This window comes from Equus quagga, chromosome 3 (assembly GCF_021613505.1).
Source record: "Equus quagga isolate Etosha38 chromosome 3, UCLA_HA_Equagga_1.0, whole genome shotgun sequence".
Taxonomy (NCBI): Eukaryota; Metazoa; Chordata; class Mammalia; order Perissodactyla; family Equidae; genus Equus; species Equus quagga.
Window position 1 is genome coordinate 35,889,624 of NC_060269.1, and position 24,103 is coordinate 35,913,726.

The 24,103-nt window shown below is 39.6% G+C and overlaps 1 protein-coding gene across 3 annotated transcripts in view; it reads right to left on the reverse strand.

The window, feature by feature from the left end:
- Window positions 1–24,103, reverse strand: part of NR3C2 (nuclear receptor subfamily 3 group C member 2) — a 325,827-nt gene that overhangs the window by 45,617 nt on the left and 256,107 nt on the right. For all 3 annotated transcript variants that reach the window (XM_046657068.1, XM_046657069.1, XM_046657067.1), the window contains exons 5-6: window positions 21,304–21,654; window positions 19,870–20,014 (exon numbers count right to left, since the gene is read on the reverse strand). In XM_046657068.1, coding sequence (XP_046513024.1) covers window positions 19,870–20,014; window positions 21,304–21,654 — 496 coding nt within the window. The remainder of the gene's footprint in view (window positions 1–19,869; window positions 20,015–21,303; window positions 21,655–24,103) is intronic.

The window sequence follows — 24,103 nt, forward strand, 5'->3', positions numbered from 1 at the left end:
CATCTGATTTGGGAAATTATTGCCCCAAACTAAATGTAATCCTGGAATCATATTTATGTTCTACTCTGATAGAAACAGTACATACTCGATAAGCTGAAACCACAAAGTATTCTAGGCTATGGGCACCTGCAGAACTCAGGAGCTCGAAGCATTAGCCTGAACACGTGCAGGGACTCCTCATGCTGTGGCCATCTACAGGGAGAACACAAAATAACTTCTATTTAAAGGAGCTCTGCAAGAATTGAAAGCAGAGTCTCGAAGGGTTTTTGTACATCCACGTTCATAGTAGCATTATTCACAATATCGTAAAGGCAGAAACAACCCAGTGTCCATCAACAGATGAATGGATAAACAAAATGTAATACGCACATACAATGGAATATTATTTAGCCTTAAAATGGAAGGATATTTTGACACGTTACAACATGGATTAACCTTGATGACATTCTGCTAAGTGAAATAAGCCAATCACGACAAGACTGTACAATTCCACTTATATGAGGTACCTGGAGTAGTGAATGGTTGTTACCAGAGGCTGGAGAGAGGGGAGAATGGGGATTTGTTTACATAACAATGTGATGTACTTAACGTTACTGAACTGTATAGTTAAAAATGGCTAAGATAGTAAATTCTATGTTAGGGGTATTTTACCATAAATTTATTAAATTAAAAAAAGAATCTCAGCAACCTTTGATCCTGCTTGCTATATTTTGTTTAATAGAGATTAAGAAACTAAGATTTGTGTCTAATTACGTAACTTCTCTCAGGGTTCAGGCTTTTCATTCATTCTTCTTGTTTTATAACATAAAATATCTCTTTTCTCCTCTCTTTTTACTACTTGCCCTTTGCCTTTTGTGTCTGGATGGAATTTTAGTCATACTGTATCAGCGCTTTTATTGCAAGCTGTGCTAAATGCTTCTTGAAAGAAGGAAGAGTAAAAATTCTTTAATAAACCATAATTTCAAAAAGTCAGTGAGAAACAGTTTCTCAAAGGCCTGTCTGTTGTGGTTTTGGTACCCTAAGGGAGGAGGGAAAATAGAACTACCTTTATCACTCCTTTCTCTTTCCAAGAATTCACATTTAATAAACGGAACCCCTTCCCACTGGCTGGTTTTATAAATGTTGAAGCACAAGAGGGTCCCAGCGCTCCCACCTATGGGAGCCTAGGAAAGACACAATGACATTTCTGAACTGAAGATCTTTTTAGCAATACTGCAGAAAACTGTACCTTTGTCACCTAAACACCTTTTGGGTATATAAGATGTCACTTTATTTAGTAAGAATTTACAAAAATAAACCTTTGAAATATTTCACTTTAGCCCTTGGATTAAATAGGCAACTCTCATCACTTTGAAGGTCTGTGTCCTTCTTCTGGATACTAAGCCTTCTATCTTCCTTTGGTTGATTTTTGTACAGTGCGTATGTCCAAAGTTACATGAGTGCTAAATAAATATGTGGTAGCTACCAAGAACAGGTAAATCAATGGATTTCACAGATTTTGAGTTGCTCTTCAAATATAGATATAAACAAAACAAAGCAATCCTCATTAAGGGCTGAACTCCTTGAAGTCCCTGAAATATTAAGAAGAGCCCTCTTAATAAACATGTTTTCTAACTTGCTATTATTTCCATCAATTGCCCCTAGGAATATGCACGGGTATGTTACATTGTTAGAATGTATGCAGCAATAGCGTCAATCTTACAAAACAGAGTTAAATAAAACTTGAGTGGCATGCTACATGCACAGAATCACAGCAGATCTGAAAGACTAGACCTTCCATCTGATACTGCAAACCACATCATTATGTCTGAATAAATCTAACATCTTGTTATATGGTCAGTGTAACAGATGGTCTCTGTCTCAGGCTTGTTATTTTCCTAAAAAACAGCATGCAAAAATAGTGTTTTTTTCAGACCTTAATTAGAATAAAAATGACCTCAATTTGAGCATTCAAATTATTCCAGTTTACAGTTTGTAATTTTTTTCATAGTCTTATTAGATTTTTCCTTAACTGACAAGCAAGATAGATCTGTAGGAGGACCATTTTGCTAGTTGCAGTTTTGATGTCTGCTCATTTTTATAGTATTTACCTCATTTCCTTGCAGCCAGGGCAGAACTCAGCCGCTTTAGTCTAGGAATCGCTGAGAACCTTGTGTGTGGCTTGCTTTACTGGACTAATGTGCCAGAGAGAGTGGCGTCCCAACAGTCTCTACGATGTTCATCTATTCTCTATTAATTTTACATGGTCGAGCCTAGTAATAGTTAAAAGCTAATTCCGTGTTTTGTTTGTTACCCTAATTGATGTTCCAGAAGGGCTGTGTTTTCATAGAACTGCCCTTGACTTTAAACATCACAATTTCCACTGACTTTAATGGCTGTTACACAGATCAAAATAATACATGACACTTAAAAATCTAGAAGGGGCCTGGTTATGTGGCAATCATAATTTACCACTGACAATTCTAGAACTCTGGAAAAAATTTTTTTTTCATAAATTGTACTTACAGTTTTTGATGAAACAGTCTTTTGTATCTTAGATTTTTAAATACTTAAATAGCACAGTTTCCTCTGGGTACAAGGATACATGTTTTTGGTAGCAGAAAGAAAACATTTAGCCATAACCCACTGTGAAAACTCAGATTTTAGAGAAAGTTAAATTGGGGGGTTCTGTGATAAATCACATTATAAAAGTGTTTTGGCTTGATCAAAGGTTTAATCTCAGTATTCACCGAACTCCGAATTGCCTCAGGCCAGTTACAATACAATTCATCTAAAAAAGTGATTTCTAAGCAACTTTTTATGACTCTACTCATCGTATTGCGTAAGACACACCCATCCCTGAGATATGTGACTAAATATCTCACATTAAAATAACGTAAGGAACACAGCAAACAAAAAAAAAAAATGATAGCTTACTGCCTATTATCTATACCAAGAATGGGGGCCTTGGGCAGAGGCCAACACATGAATACTACTGGCGATCTATTCCACTGGCGGCAGCCCTTCCAGTAGGGGGCACAGAGACTGGCCTGATTATTCACTGGATATTTTTTTTTTTTTTAAAGATTTTATTTTTTTCCTTTTTCTCCCCAAAGCCCCCCAGTACATAGTTGTATATTCTTCGTTGTGGGTCCTTCTAGTTGTGGCACGTGGGATGCCGCCTCAGCATGGTTTGATGAGCAGTGCCATGTCCGTGCCCAGGATTTGAACCAACGAAACACTGGGCCGCCTGCAGTGGAGTGCGCGAACTTAACCACTCGGCCACGGGGCCAGCCCCTTCACTGGATATTTTAAGATCTGGTGAACTTAGACTTTGGGGAGGAAGTTTATATATGTCCTTGACAAAGGAGCAGACTCTAGTTCTTGACTAGATAAAGTGATTTACTTGTTCCAAGTAAAAACAAGAATGTCAAGCCTCACTGAAAATAGTACTCTAGGACTGGGGTCTGGTATCAGAGCCTGTACCCTTACTTACTACACTAAGTTTCAAACACCCAACAGCATGCTTGGAACCTTATGAGCACTCAGTAAATGCTAACCATGTTAAGACTTCTTGACAGAATTGCTCTACACATAGAAAGGGTAGAAAAGAACAATATTCTCTAGTGAAAGAATTTTTTAAAATTATGAAGCCTCATTTTTGTAGGTTGTAGACTTTAATACTAAATTTCTGGAACTTAATGGTATTCAGACCACAGGTGGTTCAACAGAAGACAGAAAAACTTTGGTAAGCTATTATTGCTTCAAACAGGGATATTTTGGGTATACGGTTGGCCCTCTGTATCTGTGGGTTCCACATCCAAGGATTCAATCAACCTCAGATGGTATATCTACTAGTTTACAGTCTGAGGTTGGTTGAATCCGAGGATGCAGAACCCCCAGATACGGAGGGAGGGCCGTCTAAAGGACTTGAGCATCCACAGACTGATATCTGTGGGGGTCCCGGAAGCAATCCCCCACCGGATACTGAGGGATGACAGTATACTTAAAGACACTGCTTAATTTCAATAAACAACCATAGTTTCTTTACTTGTAAAAAGGAGCCACAAAAACGAAAGCTTCCTGCTTCCTACTTAGTAACCATTTAGTTTCAAGAATCGGAACAAAGTTAGTTGCTGCATTTAGAAGTGTTGCTAGACTATTGTTTGGGTAAAGGTGAGAGCAAATGACTTTTTCCTAGTACAATAAAAGATTTATATTAAACTGCACGTATGGAGTCATATCCTTCCTGAAGCCAAAGTCATATTATTCTAACAACCAGAACCTGTCACAGGTTATAAAGAAGGACACTGACTCTGATAAAGCCCACGTGTGCGGTGTGCTTCCAAGGCAACAGCAGAGAGTGGCTCATACTAGCAGAGGTGACTTTAGCAGTGTGTGAATGTGTTAGGGTGGGGATGGGGAAGGTAGAAAGCAATTGTGCTCACTTTACAGGATCATAGATTCCTTCTATCTTCAAAGTCTTGCTTTGGAAGAAGAAAAGAGTTAAATCTCCAGAGACTGTTATCACAGATATTATTCAGTTCCGTAATCAAATTGGGTCCAAGAAAACATTTTCAGGTGCCATAATTTTGGATGAAGGGTAGTTTCTTTTGTTTGAATCATTCTGAAAGCTGAAAAATCATCTGCCTTAAAAAAAAAAGATGACGTTCAACTCAATTAATTTATTAGCGACTAGCCACATGTCCTTTCTTATTACTGATTCTGAACATCTGTCACAAAGTAGATTTTGTTCAGGACATTATGAACAGCTGCATCATTCATGACTGGGTGAAATAAGTCTACCACCACCAGGTCACTACACCAGTGATGATATTGTTTCCCGTAAAACATCAACACCGAAACACATACTACTCATGCACATGAAGTGACACGAAGACAAGGCTTATTCAAAGTATAGCCTAAATGTTTCTTTTCTTCTTTATCCGCTTGTAGAAAATCACCAGTCAAGATAGCTGAGGAGTACAGCTGATGTTTCTAACCTCTTCTACTTTGAAATTCTGTGAACTTCTGAACTTCCTTTAATCAGAACAAAATGGCCACGTAGTCTCTCTTTAACGACAAACAAATGGTTCTTCGGGTTTTTGTGTTCATTGCTTAGAAGCAGCGAGAGTTAAGGCCAACGCTTCAAAAGTGTTAGCTCCCTGTGCTCTCTTGAGCAGGCAGGACCCCAGTCCCCATCCAGGCGCTGGCTCTGGGCAACCTCATAAGAGAAAAGGCAGAAGAGGTGAGTGTGATTCAGCCCCTCCCTCAGTGAACTGCTCAGAACCAAGAACTGGGGGCTGGGGTTGGACGGGTGCAGTAGCCACTTGGCAGCTGTTTTTTGCAACAGGGACAAAGGGCAACAGTCAGGAAAAAATATAAAACATAATAAAATTAGAAAAGCAAAGTCATTCCTTCAAGTAACTGCTGACACAGAAATTTTAACGATTTTAACACCAAGACTAAGACTGGTGGAATTTGGGAGAGAATGTTTTCCATTTAGGGTTACCATCCCAAAGAAAAGAGCACAAAGGGTCATATTGAAGTAAAAAAGCAACTTTGTGTCGTCAGTTTTCTTCCGCCTAGAAAAGCATGTAAAAGCCTTAACACACTTAATCTCAATGTTAAAGACATTGGGATATAACATTTTTATTCAATAAATGCAATATTTGGTGATATTGTCTCACTCCACATGAGAGAGAGTGAAGGGAGAAGAGAAGAGGTGAAAGAGAGGAAAAGAGAAAGCCAGAACATGGAGGGAAAAAGGGTCAAGGAGAAGTGGAAGGATGAGACAAGAGAGAGAGAAAAAGATCATTTGTGGAGGGAAGGAGGGAAGGGAAGGCAGAAACAGTGAAAAGAAAGGAGAGCGGGAAAGAAACAGCCCCTTCCATTCTGGAGTCCGAACCCACAGCTCTTCATGCCCTGTGCTTCCCTCATCCCCTTCGGTGCTCCGCACAGTTTCTCACACCTGGACTGCATGTGGCACTCTCTTCACTCTGCCCATCCAAATTCTAACCCTCCTATAAAGGCTAACACAGCCTTTAAAGCTAGACAATTCTGCCAGGCAGCTTTCCTGGATCACTTTAAGCCCAGAGAAATCACATTCTCTTTAAACCCCCGGAGCACCCATCTTAAAACTTGTCACGCCTCATGTGGACTTCATTTTGTTAGGCCACTATTCATGTATCAATGTCTTACTTCACCAACCACACCATAGAATCTGGAGGATGGGATTGTGTCTTGTATGTCTTTGAACTCCATAGTGCTCTGCATATTGCAGATAGTCTCGATATTTATTATTGACTGGCAAAATGCTCCTCATTGTTCGTTATTTCTTTAGCTAACAATAAAAATAAAGAGACTTAAATTTCACCTTAGGGGAAATGATTAGGATACTCATTTATAATACCGTCCTCCCCATTCTTAACTGACCTTGTTCTAACCACAAGTTCTTACAGCTATAAGAATAAGTTATCTGATTGGTACAGCAGAACTACAGAGTCATAAACTGTAGAAGGCTGGAAGGGACCTTAGAGACCCTTCCATCTCCATTGCTTTGTAGATGAGGGAAGATGTGGTATAATGAAAACAGCATGAACTTTCAGGGAAATCCTGGACTCAAACCTGAGGTCCACCTCTCGATGGCTATGTGATCTTGGATAATCTACCGAGCCTCTCTCTGCCTGAGGCAGCCGCATCGTTTACAAATCAGTGATAACAATACCTGCCTGAAAATGACTGTCTGTAAACGAGATGGTTCATATAAAAGCATCAAGTACAGCACATGGCACATGGGAAGCTCAGTATTCTGCTACTAGATCAAGAGGCCTTTAAGTGTAGGAACTATGTTCTATTTAGCGTGATTCTCTGATGTCTGAAATTTAGATTATTAAGTCTTTCTTCAATGAGGAAACAGATTCAGACCTCAAGTGAGACTTCCTGAAAGCCAAGCAGAATTAAGAGTCTGGGTTGGGTTTTAAGGATCACAGACCACTGGCTCTCCAAGTGTGATCTGAGGACTCCAGGGTGTCCCCAAGACCCTTTCCAGGAGTCTGCCAGGTCCTCCTTTTTCCAACTACGTATCTGGGTGAGGCCGAATTTTTTTCACATACTTCAACCAAAACAACCTATTACAACAGACTGAATGTAAGAAGCAGAGAGGAGAATGCAGCGCCTTCGTTTAAGCCAGATTGAAGGGATTTGCAAAAATGAAAAACAAAGCCACTATTTTAATTGTTTTTGTTGTTTTGGAGAAACATAGTTGTTTTTCATAAAAATATTTCTGCTATATTATGTTTATGTTATGTTCCTTTTTATTCTTTTTCTTTTTTTTTGGTAAGGCAGACTGGCCCTGAGCTAACATCTGTTGCCAATCTTCTTCTTTTTGCTTGAGGAAGATTGTCCCTGAGCTAACACCTGTGCCCATCTTCCTCTGTCTTCTAAGTGGGATGCTGCCATAGCATGCTCGATGAGTGGTGTATAGGTTGACACCCGGGATCCGAACCTGCAAACCCTGGGCAGCCAAAGCAGAGCGTGTGAACCCAATCATGACATCACTGGGCTGGCCCTTATGTTATGTTATTTATATAATAGACAATAGGTTATTTTTATTTTAAAATGAATTGATAAAACAATATTTTAAAGAATTTGTTTAATTTTTGATATGATATGGGTAAATACCAATAGTCACAACTCATAAAAACAAAAGCTCTTTGGGGTCCTCAATGACTTTAAAAGTATAAAGGGGGTCCTGAGAACAAAAAGTTTGTGAACCGTTGATCTGGTTCAAGTCCCTTATTCTGCAGAAGGAAAATGAAAGCTTAGTGACGTTAACTCGCTCACTTTGACAACATCAAGCTCAATAGCAGCAAGGTTAGGGACTGAGCCTTAGGTCTTCAACAACTGAACTCTTAAATATTAGAAAAAAAAAAGAAGAAGAAAAACAGATTTGGAGAAATAATTCAAACTCTGCACCAAAGTTCTAGTTTTTCTAAGAACATTTTATTTCCCATTTATACATTGGGCATATTCCCATCTATTTAAAAAAATAACTCTTATGAAAGATAGTATATGATTGGTCAGTAAAGTTTCCAAATAGATACAGTCTCTAAAACCACCTAATGAAACCAATATTACCTCTAATGGTCCACACTGTGTGTAACTGCCTGAGAAACCAAGTTCCACCAGGCAATGTACAAGCCTTGAAGTAGCTGAAGAATTCTGAGTTTTGGACTGAGAGACATATGGGTTCAAAACTTTGAGGCTTTGTCTCCTTATCTTTAAAAGAGGGATAATAAACTCCTACTTCACAGAGTTGTGAGGATTAAATAGGATAATGTATTGGAGATAGCGGATAGCTGAATGTCTTTCACAAGCTTTCAGCATCAGCTCATAATCCTTCAAATTTCCCCTCTAAACCACTTGATTATCAACTACTTTTGCACTCTAGTATCCATGTAAATGGAGGGTGTTACGGACTGTCTGTGTCCCCCAAAAATTCATATGTTGAAAGCATAATCCCCAATGTGGTGGTATTAGGAGGCGGGACCTTTGGGAGATACTTAGGGTTAGATGAGGTCATGAGGGTGTGGCCCCATGATGGGATTAGTGTCCTTGTAAGAAGACACACTAGAGCTTCCTCGCCCTGTCACGTGAGGACAGTCAGAAGGCACTGTCTGCAAACCAGGAAGAGGGTCTTCACCAGAACCTGACCATCCTGGCACCCTGATCTTGGACTTCCAGCCTCCAGAACTGTGAGAAATAAATGTTTGTTGTTTAAGCCACTCAGCCTGTGGTATTTTGTTAGAGCTCGAGGTGACATTGACAGACAGGGATATTACACCTGTGGCAAAAAGGAAATTAGGAGTTTATAAACTATGAATTCCACTGAGTCTATTGAGATAGTGTCTATTTCAAGATGGAAGGCACAGATGATGGGCCAAGTTAGACAAAGGTTGCCATACCTGTAAATATGTACATTGGCTGGGGCACTACGCCTATTGCAGCCCTAACAATCCAGATCCACAGATGAACGTTAACCAGGAGGCTAAGGGTCTCCAAAAATGACCTTCTTTTTTGTTTTTTTTTTTTCTGTTTCTCTCCTTGTTTCTTTCAGAAAAGTATCAATCCCAGAACCCAATAAAAATTAAATAACCTCTCAGAGCCTTCCAAATACAGAAGCTTATTAAAATAGCTTAGGGTTCATGGGCGGAAGTGAGGCATATAAAACCAAAACTATCCTTCACACGTGAAACAATAAAAATGGATCATCATGTGGCTCAGTTTGGGTTCTAGAAGTGTCTAAAGACACAAGTTCAGAAACCACTTTATCTATCATGACACAAGCAAGTGTGTTCTCCGTCAATCCAGAGGGGCACCATCAAAGCTACCATCTTTGTGTCCTATGACCTGCGTCAAGGGAGGAAGCCTGGAGCCCTCCTTCGTTTTGTAACTGATTAAGCCATTCCTTGCCACCTGCCCAATCTCGCAACACAATCACTGCACCAAAGTTAATTTTTCTCTATCAATTTTTCAATAAAGAAGTTCATTCCAGTGATTTTATTTTGTATTGGAAAGAGTATTTTTAGCTGAAGAGACCAAATTCCTTGCGCACATTAACTGAAATAAAAAGCAACATGCTAATATTAGCCACACTAAGCCTCTTAAAGAGGACAGAAGATCTCAAACTGGTTTTGACTTTTATTCAAAATGAAAAATAGCTCCCTCCAGTTAGCCAGAGTAAAGCTTGGACATATTTCTCGCATCATTACTGCTCCGTGTGATCCCAATATAGTTATATACAGCTTAAACAGTTCATTCCACTTGCAGTCTCCTATTTGTTTTGCTTTAATTTCACACTACACTGGCAATTACCCAGCTTCATTAACTACTTAGGAAATTTCTCAAGTATACTACAGGAAGTACTATGCAAGAAATATTAACACACAGCAGTGTTCTTGAAGTAAAACTTAAAAGAACTCTACAAAAATGAATCCTTTTCATTAAGTTCACATGCTAAGTTCTAAATGCATTGCAGGGTAAACTCACATCAGGAAACTTGCTTCTGACCCTTCTGCTAAGAAGAGTACTCATTAACAAACCAGAAACAGTCACTGAGTGCCAATTATGTAGAAAGCATTTTGCTAGACATTACAGAAAATTTTACAAAGTATACTGTCTGTATTCTAGGAGTTTACAGTCTACCTGGAGTGAAAACATATATAAAATACAATAAGCACCAACTGATCGATACAGGAAAAAAAAAAAGTGGTATACAAAAAAGAGTTTTAGGGGAAAAAAGTTACTCTTGACTTGGATGGTAAGAGCAGTTATCAGAGAGGAAGCGTCCTTTGGGTTGGGCTTGAGGGAAGGAAAAGGAAAACGTTAGGAGCAAAGGCACAACAGGGGAAGGCCAGGACTAAGGGACTGGAAAGGTTAATTTGGCTGGCACAGACTTTATGCAGAGAAGCAGCAGGAAATAATGCTGAAAACAGCACTGTCAAATGAATTAGTTCATCAAGCACTTACTAATGCCAGACGGTATGGTAGGTGTTGGCAATGCAAAGGTAAACCCGACAGGCCAGGTTCTTGCCCTCCCTAAGACTGCTATGAGGGCAGGAGACCTGCTAGGGGGAAGATAAACACGTGATATGGTGGGGAGGGACTGGGCGGAGGGGTCTACTCGAGATCTTGTGGTCAGACAAAATCTGTCTGAACGAGGAATATTCTGAGCTGAGACGATATGGTGAGAAAGAACCATTCTCCTGCATAGAGCGAACAGTAAAGGGCCTGAGTCAAGAATGAGCTTGGATCCTTCAAAGCACGAAAAGGAGGTCAACGTGGCTAACCAAGGGTGCTAATAAATCCTCGGAGAGAATTCATTCAAGATGCACCTTACTATTTTAAATACCACTTTTTTGTGGTTGTATACAAGGATGATGGTATGTTACTTGAGCCATACTCCCTGGGGATACAGTGGGTGGGATTTCTTCACAACGCTCCTTTCATTTTTTTCCACAATCCCACCCACCTGCCACCAGAGTGTGAGTTCCATGTTCTGTCCATTGTTGTATTCCCAGTGCCTAGAACAGTGCTTGGTATATTGAAGTTGCTCAAGAAATATGTGTTGAACCAATGCACTGAATATTACTTGCCTCCTTCTCCCAAGGGTGGACCAAAAGGAGAGGCAGGGTTTGACGAAAGGGAAGACAGGTCAAGAAGCAAGATAGTCTACCTACAGTTCTAGTTGTCATTCAGTACTACTCACTTCAGTGTCCTCATCTCTCCCAGGTGAGGGCACTCCCTGTCCCTTGCATGCTATTTCAGGAACTTTTCCTGATGTGAGCAGTAACTCAGAAACAGCATCCACAGCTAAGTTACCCATTTCTTCAGGAACTTCCCTCCTCTCAATTCCTCTGCTGAAATGTCTGGAAGTAATTTTTCACTCCAACTCTACTTCTTATCATTATGCTAGGTTGATAATGGGGAAGAAATACTGTTTAAATGAGGAGAGGAAAAAGAAGGGAAGGAAATACCTCCTGTTTTGGGGACTGCACCTACCCTTCCTCTGCCCCCATATATGACTGACTGGTTACTTCTCATTTGTAGCTTATAAAGTCTCCTCAGGGCCCACTGCACCTTCTCCTAGAGTTCCCTCTGCCTAACCTCCTTCAGATGACAAGATGTCCTCTATACCCTACCTTTGTGCAAAAGAAAGAGAAGCCCATTCTGCAATGCTTCTGTGCTTGCAGACAAGGATTGACCATTTTCTATTTGCAATGTTGTTTTTCTTTATTCAGGAGTCTCAAACTCAAGCATCCATAGGGGCCAGGCATGGGTGAGGAGGCCCAGGTACACAACAGCAGGCAGCAGTGGCAACTATGATGACCCAGGCAGGACATGCACCACCTCAAGGGGAAGCTGTGACTCCCGTCCAACAAACAAAATGCTTGGACCATGCTGCAGACCCTGGCCCTCCAGCTGCTGGTACAGGGCAGGGTCCAACGGAGAGAGGACTTGTTTTTTCTTTTAAAGTTTATTCCCTCATACTGAGTCAGAAGTAAAAAAAATACAATAAAATAATGGAAATCTCAGAAGGCTGCTGGTTTTTCAGTGACAGGAAAAGAGGTGTAGGTGTGGGGGGCTGTGTGTGTGTGTATGTGAAAGAGAGAGAGAGAGACAGGGAGGAACAAAGAGGAGAGGAGCAGGAGGCGGGAGGAAGGAGGTGAGGAGGGAAGGGAATGAGAAAGTGGGGAAGGGAGAGGAGTAGGGAGGAGGTCCCAGACTAGAAACTACAGGCACTGCACAGAGGCTGGGGATGGAGGAGGGGCAGCGGTGGAGCCAGTGCAGGGGAAGCTGACCAGGCTCATCCTACTTCCCTGGCTCCTCTCAGCAGAACTCCCGTCCCTCATCCGTCACTGGCCCTAACCCTGCTGGAGCAAGGGTCCGGGCACAGAAGTCACCTCTAGTGGCTCCAGACTATCACCCCCTCCTCTGCCTCAGGAGTGCAGGGCGGGGCATGCCACATTCTAACTCCAACCACTCTTGGCCTCCCTGAGGACACTCTGATTCCAGCCTGCGAGACAGTGACACAGCCTTGGAACACGCAGCCCGGGTGTGAGCCAGGCCTACTGAAGCTTTAGGACCAAGATCTTGAATGCAGAGGGACCTTAAAGGCACTGTCCTGTTGGCAGAGTCCCCCAGGAGAACCCCTCACTTAGGACAACCGCACTATGGCCACAGAGTGATCCCCCACTGGAGACACGCCAGGGACGGGCAGCACTCCATGAAAACATGACATGAAATGACTGACAACCGAGTCCTATACTTTTCTACTGGTGCTGCCATTGTACAACCAGCACTTAACCCAGAGGACGCCGTGGGTCTAATTTACCTCCTCCCTCTCATAAACCGAGGCAAACGTCTTCCCCCCTGTAGACACACTCAGCACATTCACGCAGAGGGGCTCAGAAAGTGGCACTAAGACTGAAACTACCAACCCGCTCTCCTTCTCTCTCGATCTTACCAACAGTCTCTGAGCCAAAATAATAAAAGGTTTAGAATTACGAAGACAGTGAAAGAGTATTCAAAAAACATCTTTTATTGGGCTAATACTTGAGACGATATAAACATGCTTTTAAATATACTTTTAATTCTAAAATATTGGCTAAGACTTAAAAGAGAACATTAACACTGAGCCTTCATTTCAGAAATTAAAAAGAAAAAAACAATTTGAAGGAATTTCATTACAGGCTTAAATGGGAGTTTTAATATGTGTACTGAATTGATAAGAAATTCGAATACTTGCAGCGATCTGCAGCAATATATGATAAGCTGTTTCAAGGTAAAATTGAATAATTAATCATTTAATACATATTTGAAAAGTTTTGAGCTTATAATAAGAAAAGTTCTACGCTAATTTAAAATATTAACTCATATCTTCACCCTAATGTTTAATAAAAAATTGGAAAGAATATTTTCCTTAATTATTCCCTACTTTCCACGGTTCCTCCAACTCCAATAATGCCAGTACACAGCTGAAGCAAAAGGTCTTTGGGAACTTAGAGATCCATTTCGCAGTTGAAGACGAACACAAATAATCACCTGTTAAAGTTCTGCTCCCTGTTTTAAATATAGCAATGTCTCTGTTTGTGAAAACAAGGCATCCCCATGTCACACTGCTTTATGATAAACTTTGCCCTCATAATTAGCAATAACTTAGAAAGCCCCTTCTAGACTGATTACAGTCATGCGTTGCTTAATCACCGGGATACATTCTGAGCAATGCATCATTAGGTGAGTTTGTCTTCGTGGAACATCATAGAGTGCACTTACACAAACCTAGATGGGATAGCCTACTCCACACCTAGGCTATATAGTACTAATCTTGGTCTGTCATCGACTGAAACCTTATGTGGTGCATGACTGCAATAGACTGTTTTATTTATTTGTTCAATAATTCATTTATTCAGCAAATATTTATGGAGTACCTATTATGCCTTGGACACAATGTCAGGTGCTGGATATTAAAAAATGATTAAGACTTGGGGCTGGCCCGGTGGCGTAGTGGTTAAGTTTGTGCGCTGTGCTTTGGGCACCCGGGGTTTGCTGGTTCGGATCCCGGGTGCAGACGTACACACTGCTTGTCGAGCCATGCTGTGGTAGGCGCCCCACATATAAAATAGAGGCAGAGGGGCACAGATGTTAGCTCAGGGCTAATCTTCCTCAAAAAAAAAAAAAAAGATTAAGACAAAGTCCGTGATTTTAGTGAGAAGGTACCAGTGAAAAAAGGGAAGGATAGGGGCTGGCCCAGTGGTGCAGCAGTTAAGTTTGCACGTTCCGCTTCTCGGTGGCCCGGGGTTTGCTGGTTCGGATCCCGGGTGCGGACATGGCACCGCTTGGCACACCATGCTGTGGTAGGCGTCCCGCATATAAAGTAGAGGAAGATGGGCACGGATGTTAGCTCAGGGCCAGGCTTCCTCAGCAAAAAGAGGAGGACTGGCAGTAGTTAGCTCAGGGTTAATCTTCCTCAAAAAAATAAAAAAATAAAAAATAAATAAATAAATAAAGGAAAAAGGGAAGGATAAAGACACTTAAAAAAGAGCTGCCAGTGCAGGTGAGGGGTGGTCTCAAACAGCTGAGCGTTGGTGGGAGAGCCACGGAGGATTGCATCAGTGCATTCTACCCTCAGCTGAGCGGCATACATTACTCCCTTGCACAAAATGCCAGATCATTCTTTCCCTTTGATGGAAGGGTATGGAAGTACAGTTACTGGCTGAGGGAAAGAGCAGGGACATGTCCAGAAGACATGAATGTGTGGGGGTTGGCAGGCAATGGGTGAGGCCTGCTGGAACTTTGCAGTTCACCTCTCACTGGGATTCCAACAGCATTTAATATTGGCAGCCATATTTTCCTTTCTGAGAGTGACATAGCATTCTCCTGTCTTTCTTCCTTTAACCACCACCTCTAAAATGAGCTTGAAACTTTTATCTTCAGCTGGGACCTCTCTTTAAGCTTCCGACCCATATAAATAGCTGCCTATTTAATATCTCCTCTTGGATGTTTCAAAGGCAATTCAATCTTAACATGCTCAAAATTGCCCTCACACCTCATCGCCTTCCTCTTCCCCTCCAAGCCCTGGTCCTCTGCTCTGGCTCCCTATCCCTGTGAGTGGCACCAAATCCTACCTGACACTTAAGGCAGAGGCCTGGAAGTCATCCTAGACATCTACTTCTTCCTCCTCCTCTCCAATCTCTACCAGAATCCAACCACCAACAATTCCTGTTGATTTTGCCTTTCAGCATCTCTGCATTTCTCTCCATGTCCATCACTACGTTGTCTTGCATTCAGTTCATTTCTGCCATTGGGCCTTTGCACATGCTAGTCCTTTAGTCTGGATCAGTTTTCCTCCTCCTATATTTCCTTCACCTGGTTGACACTAGTTTAATCAATCCCTAACTAGATCAATACTTCCCATTAGCTGCTCTCAAGGCACTTTTCCTTTCAATACTTATCACAATTATAGTTTTAGGATTCTTCGATTAATTTCTGTCTCCCTCATTAGACTATACAAGACAGGGACTGTATCTTTTTTTCCTCACTATTCTAAAACTGTTGCCTACAACACTGACAACAGTTAGTAAATATTCCTTGAATAAATGTAGGATGAATCAAGCATATGCATTCAGACTTGAGTTGCATGCCATCCTCTGTAACTTAGTACTTTCCCCAAAAAACACAGGGTCTGTCACAGCACCCTGTGATAGAGATGTGGCACCGACCTCTGTTGATGTGATTTGACCAACAGGCTTTATGTCGTTTCCAAATGTTTGCTGGGAGTAGCCCTGTCACCTTTAAAAAAGCACGGCTCCATTCTATTCTTTCTAGTTGAGAGAAAACCGAGAGAAGTCTAGGTTGGAGTTGAGGTCAAAAGTTTTAAGAACTGAGAACAAAATTTTTATTCTAACAGTTACATAATGTCATAACGTTTAACAACTTACAATATTAGAAAGCAAATTTTTTCCATTTTATTTCTATTAATATTTTCTAGAACAGACAAATGCATACAAAGCTTATATGACCTTTTCTTCCTTTTTCTTTATCTCTTATTTATTTCTAAAACTCTTTAACGACACTAATTTTTCCAGGCTTCAAATATAAGTTGCTTTACTTCAGCTTCATTTGTTAAAAAGGACTCTTACAATTTTGCACTCTGTTTGGAACCTGCATACTTGGTTGTTTGCACACAATTAAAAGTTAATAGATGATGCCAAAAGTATAGGCAACGAAAGAAAAAAAATAGATAAATCGGATCTAAAATTTAAAACTTTAATTTTAGAAGTGCATCAAAGGACACTATCAAGAGAGTGAAAAGACAACCCACAGAACGGGAGAAAATATCTACAAATCATGTAAGTGATAAGTGTTTAATATCCAGAATATATAAAAAATTCCTACAACTCAAGAACAAAAAGATAAACAAACCCAATTAAAAATGGGCAAAGGAGGTGCTGGCCCCGTGGCCGAGTGCTTAAGTTCGTGCGCTTTGCTTTGGTGGCCCAGGGTTTCGCCGATCTGGATCCTGGGCGCGAACATGGCACCGCTCATCAAGCCATGCTAAGGTGACATCCCACATAGCACAATCAGAGGCACTCACAACTAGAATATCCAACTATGTGCTGGGGGGCTTTTGGGAGAAGAAGATGAAGAAGGAAAAAAAGGAAGATTGGTATCAGATGTCAGCTCAGGTGCCAATCTTCAAAAAAAAAAAAAAAAAAAGGGCAAAGGACTTGAATGGACATTTCGCCAAAGAAGATGTACAAATGGCCAGTAAGCCTGTGAAAAGATGCCCAACATCACCAGTCATTAGGAAAATGCGAGTCAAAACCACAATGAGATACCACTCACACCTACTAAGAGAGAAGCAAGACAAAGACAGTAAATACTGTATGATATCACTTCTATGTGAAATTTAAAAAAGCCTAACTCATAAAAACAGAGTAAGATGGTGGTTACTGGGGGTGGGGGGATGGGGGAACAGGAGAGAGACTGTTTAAAGGTACAAACGTACGACTAGTAGACAAGTCCTGGAGATCCAATGCACAGTATAGTGAAGATAAACAATGTTGCATTATAATCATCAAACTTGCTAAGAGACTAGATCTTACTTGCTCTCACCACAAAAAAGAGAGGATAATTAGGCGACCTGATAGCAATCATATCACAATATAAAAATGTACCAAATCAACATGTTGTACACCTTCAATTTACACAATGTTTATGTCATATATATTTTCAATTAAAAACAAACAAAAAAACCCCCAAACCACTTCACATCTACTAGTATATCTATTAAAAAAAAAAACCCCAAAACAAACAAAGTGTTAGCAAGGATGTGGTGAAACCGGGATTCTTGTTACTCTTGTTACATTGCTGGTGGGAATGTAAAATGGTGCAACTGCTCTGGAAAACAGGTTGGTGGTCTCAAACAGACACTTATACACAAATGTTTATAGCAGCATTATTCATAACAGTCAAAGGTGGAAACAACCCAAGTGTCCATCAACAGATGAATGGATAGATAAAATGCGGTTAATTCTCTTTATTTGGTAAAAATAAAGTAGCTATATGCTATAAAATTGCAATGAACACTGAATTAGCAAATATTGAACTGCTCTTCCTCGGGGAAACACAGTGTTAGGTTCTCCAGAACCACTGGTCATAACATTTTCAACTGATCTATACACAATCTTGTTTTATGTGTATTTTTTGTTTAAAGACACCTTATTAATACATATTGTTGGTTCATCAACATGAACTCATGGCCCACAGCACTGTAACTCATGCCTGAAAGAAGCTTACTTAATACCTGTATTTTTTCCCCAAGGTACCTCACAGCCTTCTCGCACTTAGGAACACTAGACAGCACTTCAGCACTGTGCTTGGGGGTCATTTTAAACAGTGAAATCACCAATAAAAAGCACACCAATGCAAGAAACGTAGCACTAAATAGACCATGAAAAGGGCACTTGCTTACAGTATGAGAGCCAAAACAAGAAGGCACAGAGCCTCAGCTGAAATGTACATGCTGGGCGACTCAAATTTATTGCCGCTCTGCACACATCTGTGAATGACCGCAGAAGAGCTGCAAGTACCGACTCTGGGCTTACAAATAAATGTGGCCGGTAGGCCAATTCAGAAATCTGGCATCTTCGAACAAAGAGGGTCGCTTCTTATACATACAATGGAATATTATTCACCCATGAAATGAAATGCTGATACATGCTATTAAATGGATGAACATTGAAAACATTACACTAAGTGAAATAAGCCAGATGCAAAAGGACTCACGCTGCATGATTCTATTTTCATGAAATATCCAGAACAGGCAAATTCATATGCCAGAGGCGTCAGGTGTTTGGGGAAGGGGAGAATGTGGAGATATTGCTTTATGGGTTCCGTTTCTATTTGGGTTGATGAAAAAGTACTGGAGATCGTTGCACAACAATGTAAATGTAATTAATGTCACTGATTTGTACACTTAAAAACGGTTAAAATGGAAAATTTTATGTTATATATATTTATGACAAAAAATCAACAGATGTATTAAATAAAATTAAATGGATCAATCTAATCTTCCATTAAAACAAAATCAAATGGAGACACTAATAGAGATTCTTATTTACCCACACTTCCTTTTAAAACAAAGACCCTCCTTAATATGTTTTTCTTTTGGTTTACAGATCATATTTAAAAACAGGCTTACTATGTAATAATATCAACTGATTACTGAGGAAAACAAGTAAATTAAAATGCGCATGTCAGTTGTTTGGCCTCACTTTATGCTTTTGGTGAAAATTTATGCAGTTGAATTATTCTTTCTGACTAATTGCCAAAAGAAGGGTCACCTCGAGAACCAACAACTGACGTTTCCAAATTAATCTTCAGATTAAATTGTCTTTGCAATACACCACATTTGGGTGAACTGGTACTCTTAGATAAATTATTGCTGGTACTATTTAGGCATCTTGGCACTGTGTCCACTTTTAATTTTTTGTACTGCTTTTCTTTCTTTTATCACCAATCTATTTCTCACCTGCTTCCTTCCCTACTGAATAACCCTATTTTCATATCTCTTGAGAGAGCCATCTGCTAGAATGTGGCTGTGGTTACTATCATAATTCAAACGTTCCTTTTTATTTTAAGTATTTCTTGACCCAACAATTACAACGAAGCACCGCTGGATATAAACAAACGAAATGTGCTAATGTGGAATGCAAACAGTATTAAAATGTAAACTTAACATAGGAAGGGAATTCACAGCCAAAGAAAATCTATTCTAATTCTTTCAATCTTTTTAAACGCATCATAAAACTAAAAATGTTGTACTACAGAATAACATTTTGGCTTCTTTTATGATTGCAAAGAAGGGTAATTATGATTGTCATGAAAACAACATTGAGCAGCTGTATACTGTTAACAAAAGCACCATTATATGGATGCCTGCAAAAACTGGCACTTTATATATTCACATTTCCTAGAAATTAGATAGTCTTCCCAACTGGAGTAGATACCAAGAGACTGTTTTCTATTAATTGTGGCTTTGTACCAGTCAAGTTTTTGGAGCCAATTGGATCATCTTTCTTTTGGGACAATTCCCACATACTATTATGTGAGCTCTATATATACTGATTTATATACGCTCAGACATGTGCATTATCAGTTTGTAAAAAGTAACTTTTAAGTTCTCAAATGATAGATTTTTAACTCTTAAAAAATGCTAATATCAGTGGATCCTTTTACAAATGTACATCTGTTTAGAAATCATAAAAAAAGCATAACAAATAACTCTGCAGTTTATTTTATGAAGGCTAATTAATAGGTACTTACTCATTAAAGACTAGGTCTGGCGCAAAATAGAGAAATTGGCTGTTCGTATGTTTGTACGATCTCCAGCTCAAGGCAAATGATGATAGACACATCCAAGAATACTGGATTAGGGTAATTTGGTCCTCAAGAGGCAAATTTTTAAATCCTGGAGAACAGAACAATTAATCACAGAAATACACTTAGCATTTAAGTACATTCCAGGAAGAAGCTTCTTAAGTCAACCCCAAACAGCCACCTTTCTCTAATAACTCAAATCAATTCCAGAGCCATTTATGGAGCAACCACCATGGGCCTGGCCCTCTTCAACATTTCATTTCGGAGTCATTCTAAATTCTCAATGAGGGTGAACTGCCAGGGCAATTAAGCTGGGGAGTTTAGGGAGCTTCATTGTGGATGACGGTCTAAAACCCTTGGTGAGACTGAAAGAATTTGTGTTAACATGTGAAGCTTGCTTCATCCTACTCACAATGAATAACATTAAAATAAACGGTAACTTAATAACTGTCAACACCTGCATATCTGCATTAATGTGGAAGATTTTACTTTTCCTGAGTTTGCAGTGGCTGAAAAAGGATTATTCCTTGCTTCCTATAGTCGAGGATAATACCAGACTTCAACAAAGTTCTGAAACAGAATAAGCGTCCTTAGCACCTGTCCTCTCTCTCTCACAGTCTTCCTTCTCAAGCCCTTCTTCTGTTCCTTCTTCTGTTCCTTTTCTCCCCCCTACATTCCCAGTGGCATCATGGAATTCTTCTGTTTGTATGTAGTTTCACTTGGACAAGCTCTTTGGACAGTCAGTCATCAGAACTTTCCCCAATCTTTCTTCTTATGGCTGCTGGTTGACCACAGGGAATCTAAGAAACTGTTTTGGGTTAACGAATGGGGACAATCTGATAGCAATTCTAAGTGATGTTTCTGTAGCTTAATAGGGGCCTTATTAATAAAATCCTATAGCATAAAAATGGCTAAAGTAGGAATTTCAAGCACAATTTAAAGGGTGCTGGGGGTAAAATGATATTTTCAGAAAGAAGAGTCTTTCAGGGTCTTAGACATCTTACTTAATAGGTCTTGGTTTACCTAGTCTGTGGTTAGATTAGCCCTGGGTATGAGCTACTAATAATGGGCTTAGTTTGTGCTTTCACAAACAGAGTGTTTTTTACCTTACTAATATTTTTGGGACAAAATATCCCATTTTAATCATCAACAGAAGAAATGTATATATTATATTAATAATAGAACACTTAACTTCTCAGGAGAAATGAGCACATTAACCAGATTTTTCCTGCAAACTTGATTCACTGGATATCACCTTAAAAATTTGACATCAGGATCTAACAGAAAGCTAACTCCAATCGCACTGTCGGATACGGCAAAATTTGTTGCCCTCACTTGTCTAAATCAAGATGCAGACTGTGAAAGGAGAGGCAATCCTACCTGGAATTACCTTTGCCCACTTCACGACTTGAATCATCTGTTTGCCTGCTAAGCGGTTTAGCGTGGAGAGCAGATTTTCGGCTGTGTCCGGTTTTGAGTTGTCATAGCCTGCATACACAATTTCGGGTTCAATGTTTTCAAGGACCATAGCAGGGGAAGGTGTGAGTGCTCGTGAAATCGTGGAGAGCTGAGGAACCAGTGCTGTGTTGACTGAGGGCTCTTTCGCAGGAGCGATGTAGGTTGTCCCTTCCTCGGGGCTCTGGGGGGGTGGAGGCGGGGGTGGGGGCTGTTGCTGCTGTGACTGTTCATCGTGAATCCCTTTTAACTTTCCCAACTTCTTTGACTTTCGAGCTGTAAAAAAAATTATAAATGATAAAAGCAAATTAAAATTATGTTTGGGATACAATACATGAGGTAAATTACAATCAAACATTGACTTATATTGGTTAAAGCATATTTTTCCTCTTAAGATAACTTGTTATACCAACAGGAACAGTACCTTTTCAATATTTTTCTAATACCAGGCACTGTCCTAAATGCTTTATATAAATTAACCGATTTAACAATTTTATGAGTAGGTATCATTATGATTCTCATTTTATAACGAAGAAACTGAGACCAGGAGGGCTAAATATCCATCCAAGATCACACAGCTAGTAAATGTAAAATAGAGATAAGAGTTCAGAGGAAGGATCAACTACTTCACATGCTCACAAGTTACATACATCTCAACTATATCTTATATAAGCCAATAATGCCCACTTAGTATCCACCAAAGAGCTGCCAACAGTGCTACAATGGCCTCATTGAGTTTACCATCACAGGGTGGTCTCTCCTCCCTCTAATTAGCTTTCTTTGGCTTCTTTAATAGTTCTTCTTTGATGCTTCTCTACCACTTACTCTTCCTGTTGTGGTCCATGGGCAATCGCTTGTGTATGTAGAGTAGTCATTTTGTACAAATGCTGCCAGCCCTATGTCCCCAGCTATATTGTGAACTGCTCAAACACAAAGACTGGGTGTTCCTCCTCTTTGACAGCCCCCATGGCACCTTGGTAAATGCTACACCTATAGAAAGTTATTTATAGCTTCCATTGAATGAACGGGAGAGCAATCAACCCCGAAGCAAGGCAACAAAAGGGAAGAAATTAACTATCTGGATGATTCCAAACTGGGGAGCTAATTAGTAAATGTATAGGAATTGATGCTACAAAGAAATTCAGGTGTAAGTTACACCAATACACACATACACAATCTTTAAGAATCTGTCCCACTCTGTTTTTAATATAAATAGATAATTCACATATCATATAGTCTGGCACTAAAAAGTATCATACTATGTAGGAATCCCACTTTAGATTTTTAGAACATCCTATGCACAAGTGACCATATGTTCTGATTCACCCAGATTAGTCCTAGTTTAGGCTTGTTTTCCCAGCATGATTACCAGTAGTGCCCTGTTTACTCCTCAAAGTGCCACAATTTGGACAATAAATAATGTGGTCATCTTAATTAAAACCAAAGAATCAGTATTAACTTTGATAGCAACTGCTTTCTTTCACATTTCTCTCAAGAGTTCTTAAAATAGATAATGGGAAATGGAAGAATGGGGAGGTGGAAGGTCAATGGGAGGATTTGTGGCTGGGTGGCTGGTGAGTGGGCTGGATGGGAAGATGGATAGATAATTGGGAAGATAGACGAATGAATGAATGGATAAAAAGAAAAGAAAGTTTAGAACTGAGCTTAAAGCTGTGATAACTTACTTTGCAATTGTAAGGTTTTCAATTTTATTAAAGAATTTATTTGAAAATTCTTGAAAAACCAGACTTCTTTTACTTAGTTCAAACGTGTGTGAGGAACTCATAAAATACAAATTTAACATAGAGTAGGGCCATGCCACACTGATTAATTTGATTTTAAAAATAACCATTCATGTTTACAATTATGGCCATTAATATTTACCACATTCATCACAGAAACATTTACTAATTCAGATAAAAGAAAAGCTGCTATCCAACAAGAGATATATCTGCCACACATTCATTAAATATTGGAACTGGGCTTAAAAGATGAACTGGATGTAATTCCTATCTTTAAGAAGTTTAAAATTAGCAAAACAATTAAAAAATTTCAGTCATTTTGAATAACTTCATTTCTTTACAGATTGCCTCCTTCAATAAAGGACTTGGGGCAGAAAAATCTAATTTTTAGAATTGTTTCAATGAAAAGCGGATGTATCATATTCATATATGCTAATGGGAAGCTGGAACAAAGTCCTGCCCAGTAGTGCTGAGTTTACAGTAGGTAACTAAGATGCTTCTGACGAATACATGAGTGAACAAAAGAAAAATAATCAGCAAAACGCCTCCAAAACTAGAAAAGCAGGGAAGGAGAAGAAAAGAACATAACGATTTGGTCAATTGATGACTCTCTAAGAGCTTGAGAAAGTCCACAATAGCACAGATTGGTCATTTGGGTAATCAGATCCTTGGAACGGCTTTTGTGTCACATAAACTTTTCTCTAAGCCTCCAGTGATTCATCTGAAAAACAGACACAACAGTGCTACCCACTCCTATCTCACAGAGGGCTAAGTGATAAGAAAAATAAAAACATGTTGAAAATTATTACTAACATCTGAAACAATATTTCAATGTTACTTCTATTCTTTCCCATAATTTTGCAAATATTAAAAAGGTTCCAGTTCATTAAAATGTCCTCAGCCTTTCTAAGACTACATCTGATGATAACAATAATTTGATTGACTAGAAATAGCCAAGGGTGATATTTTCAAATTTTATTAAA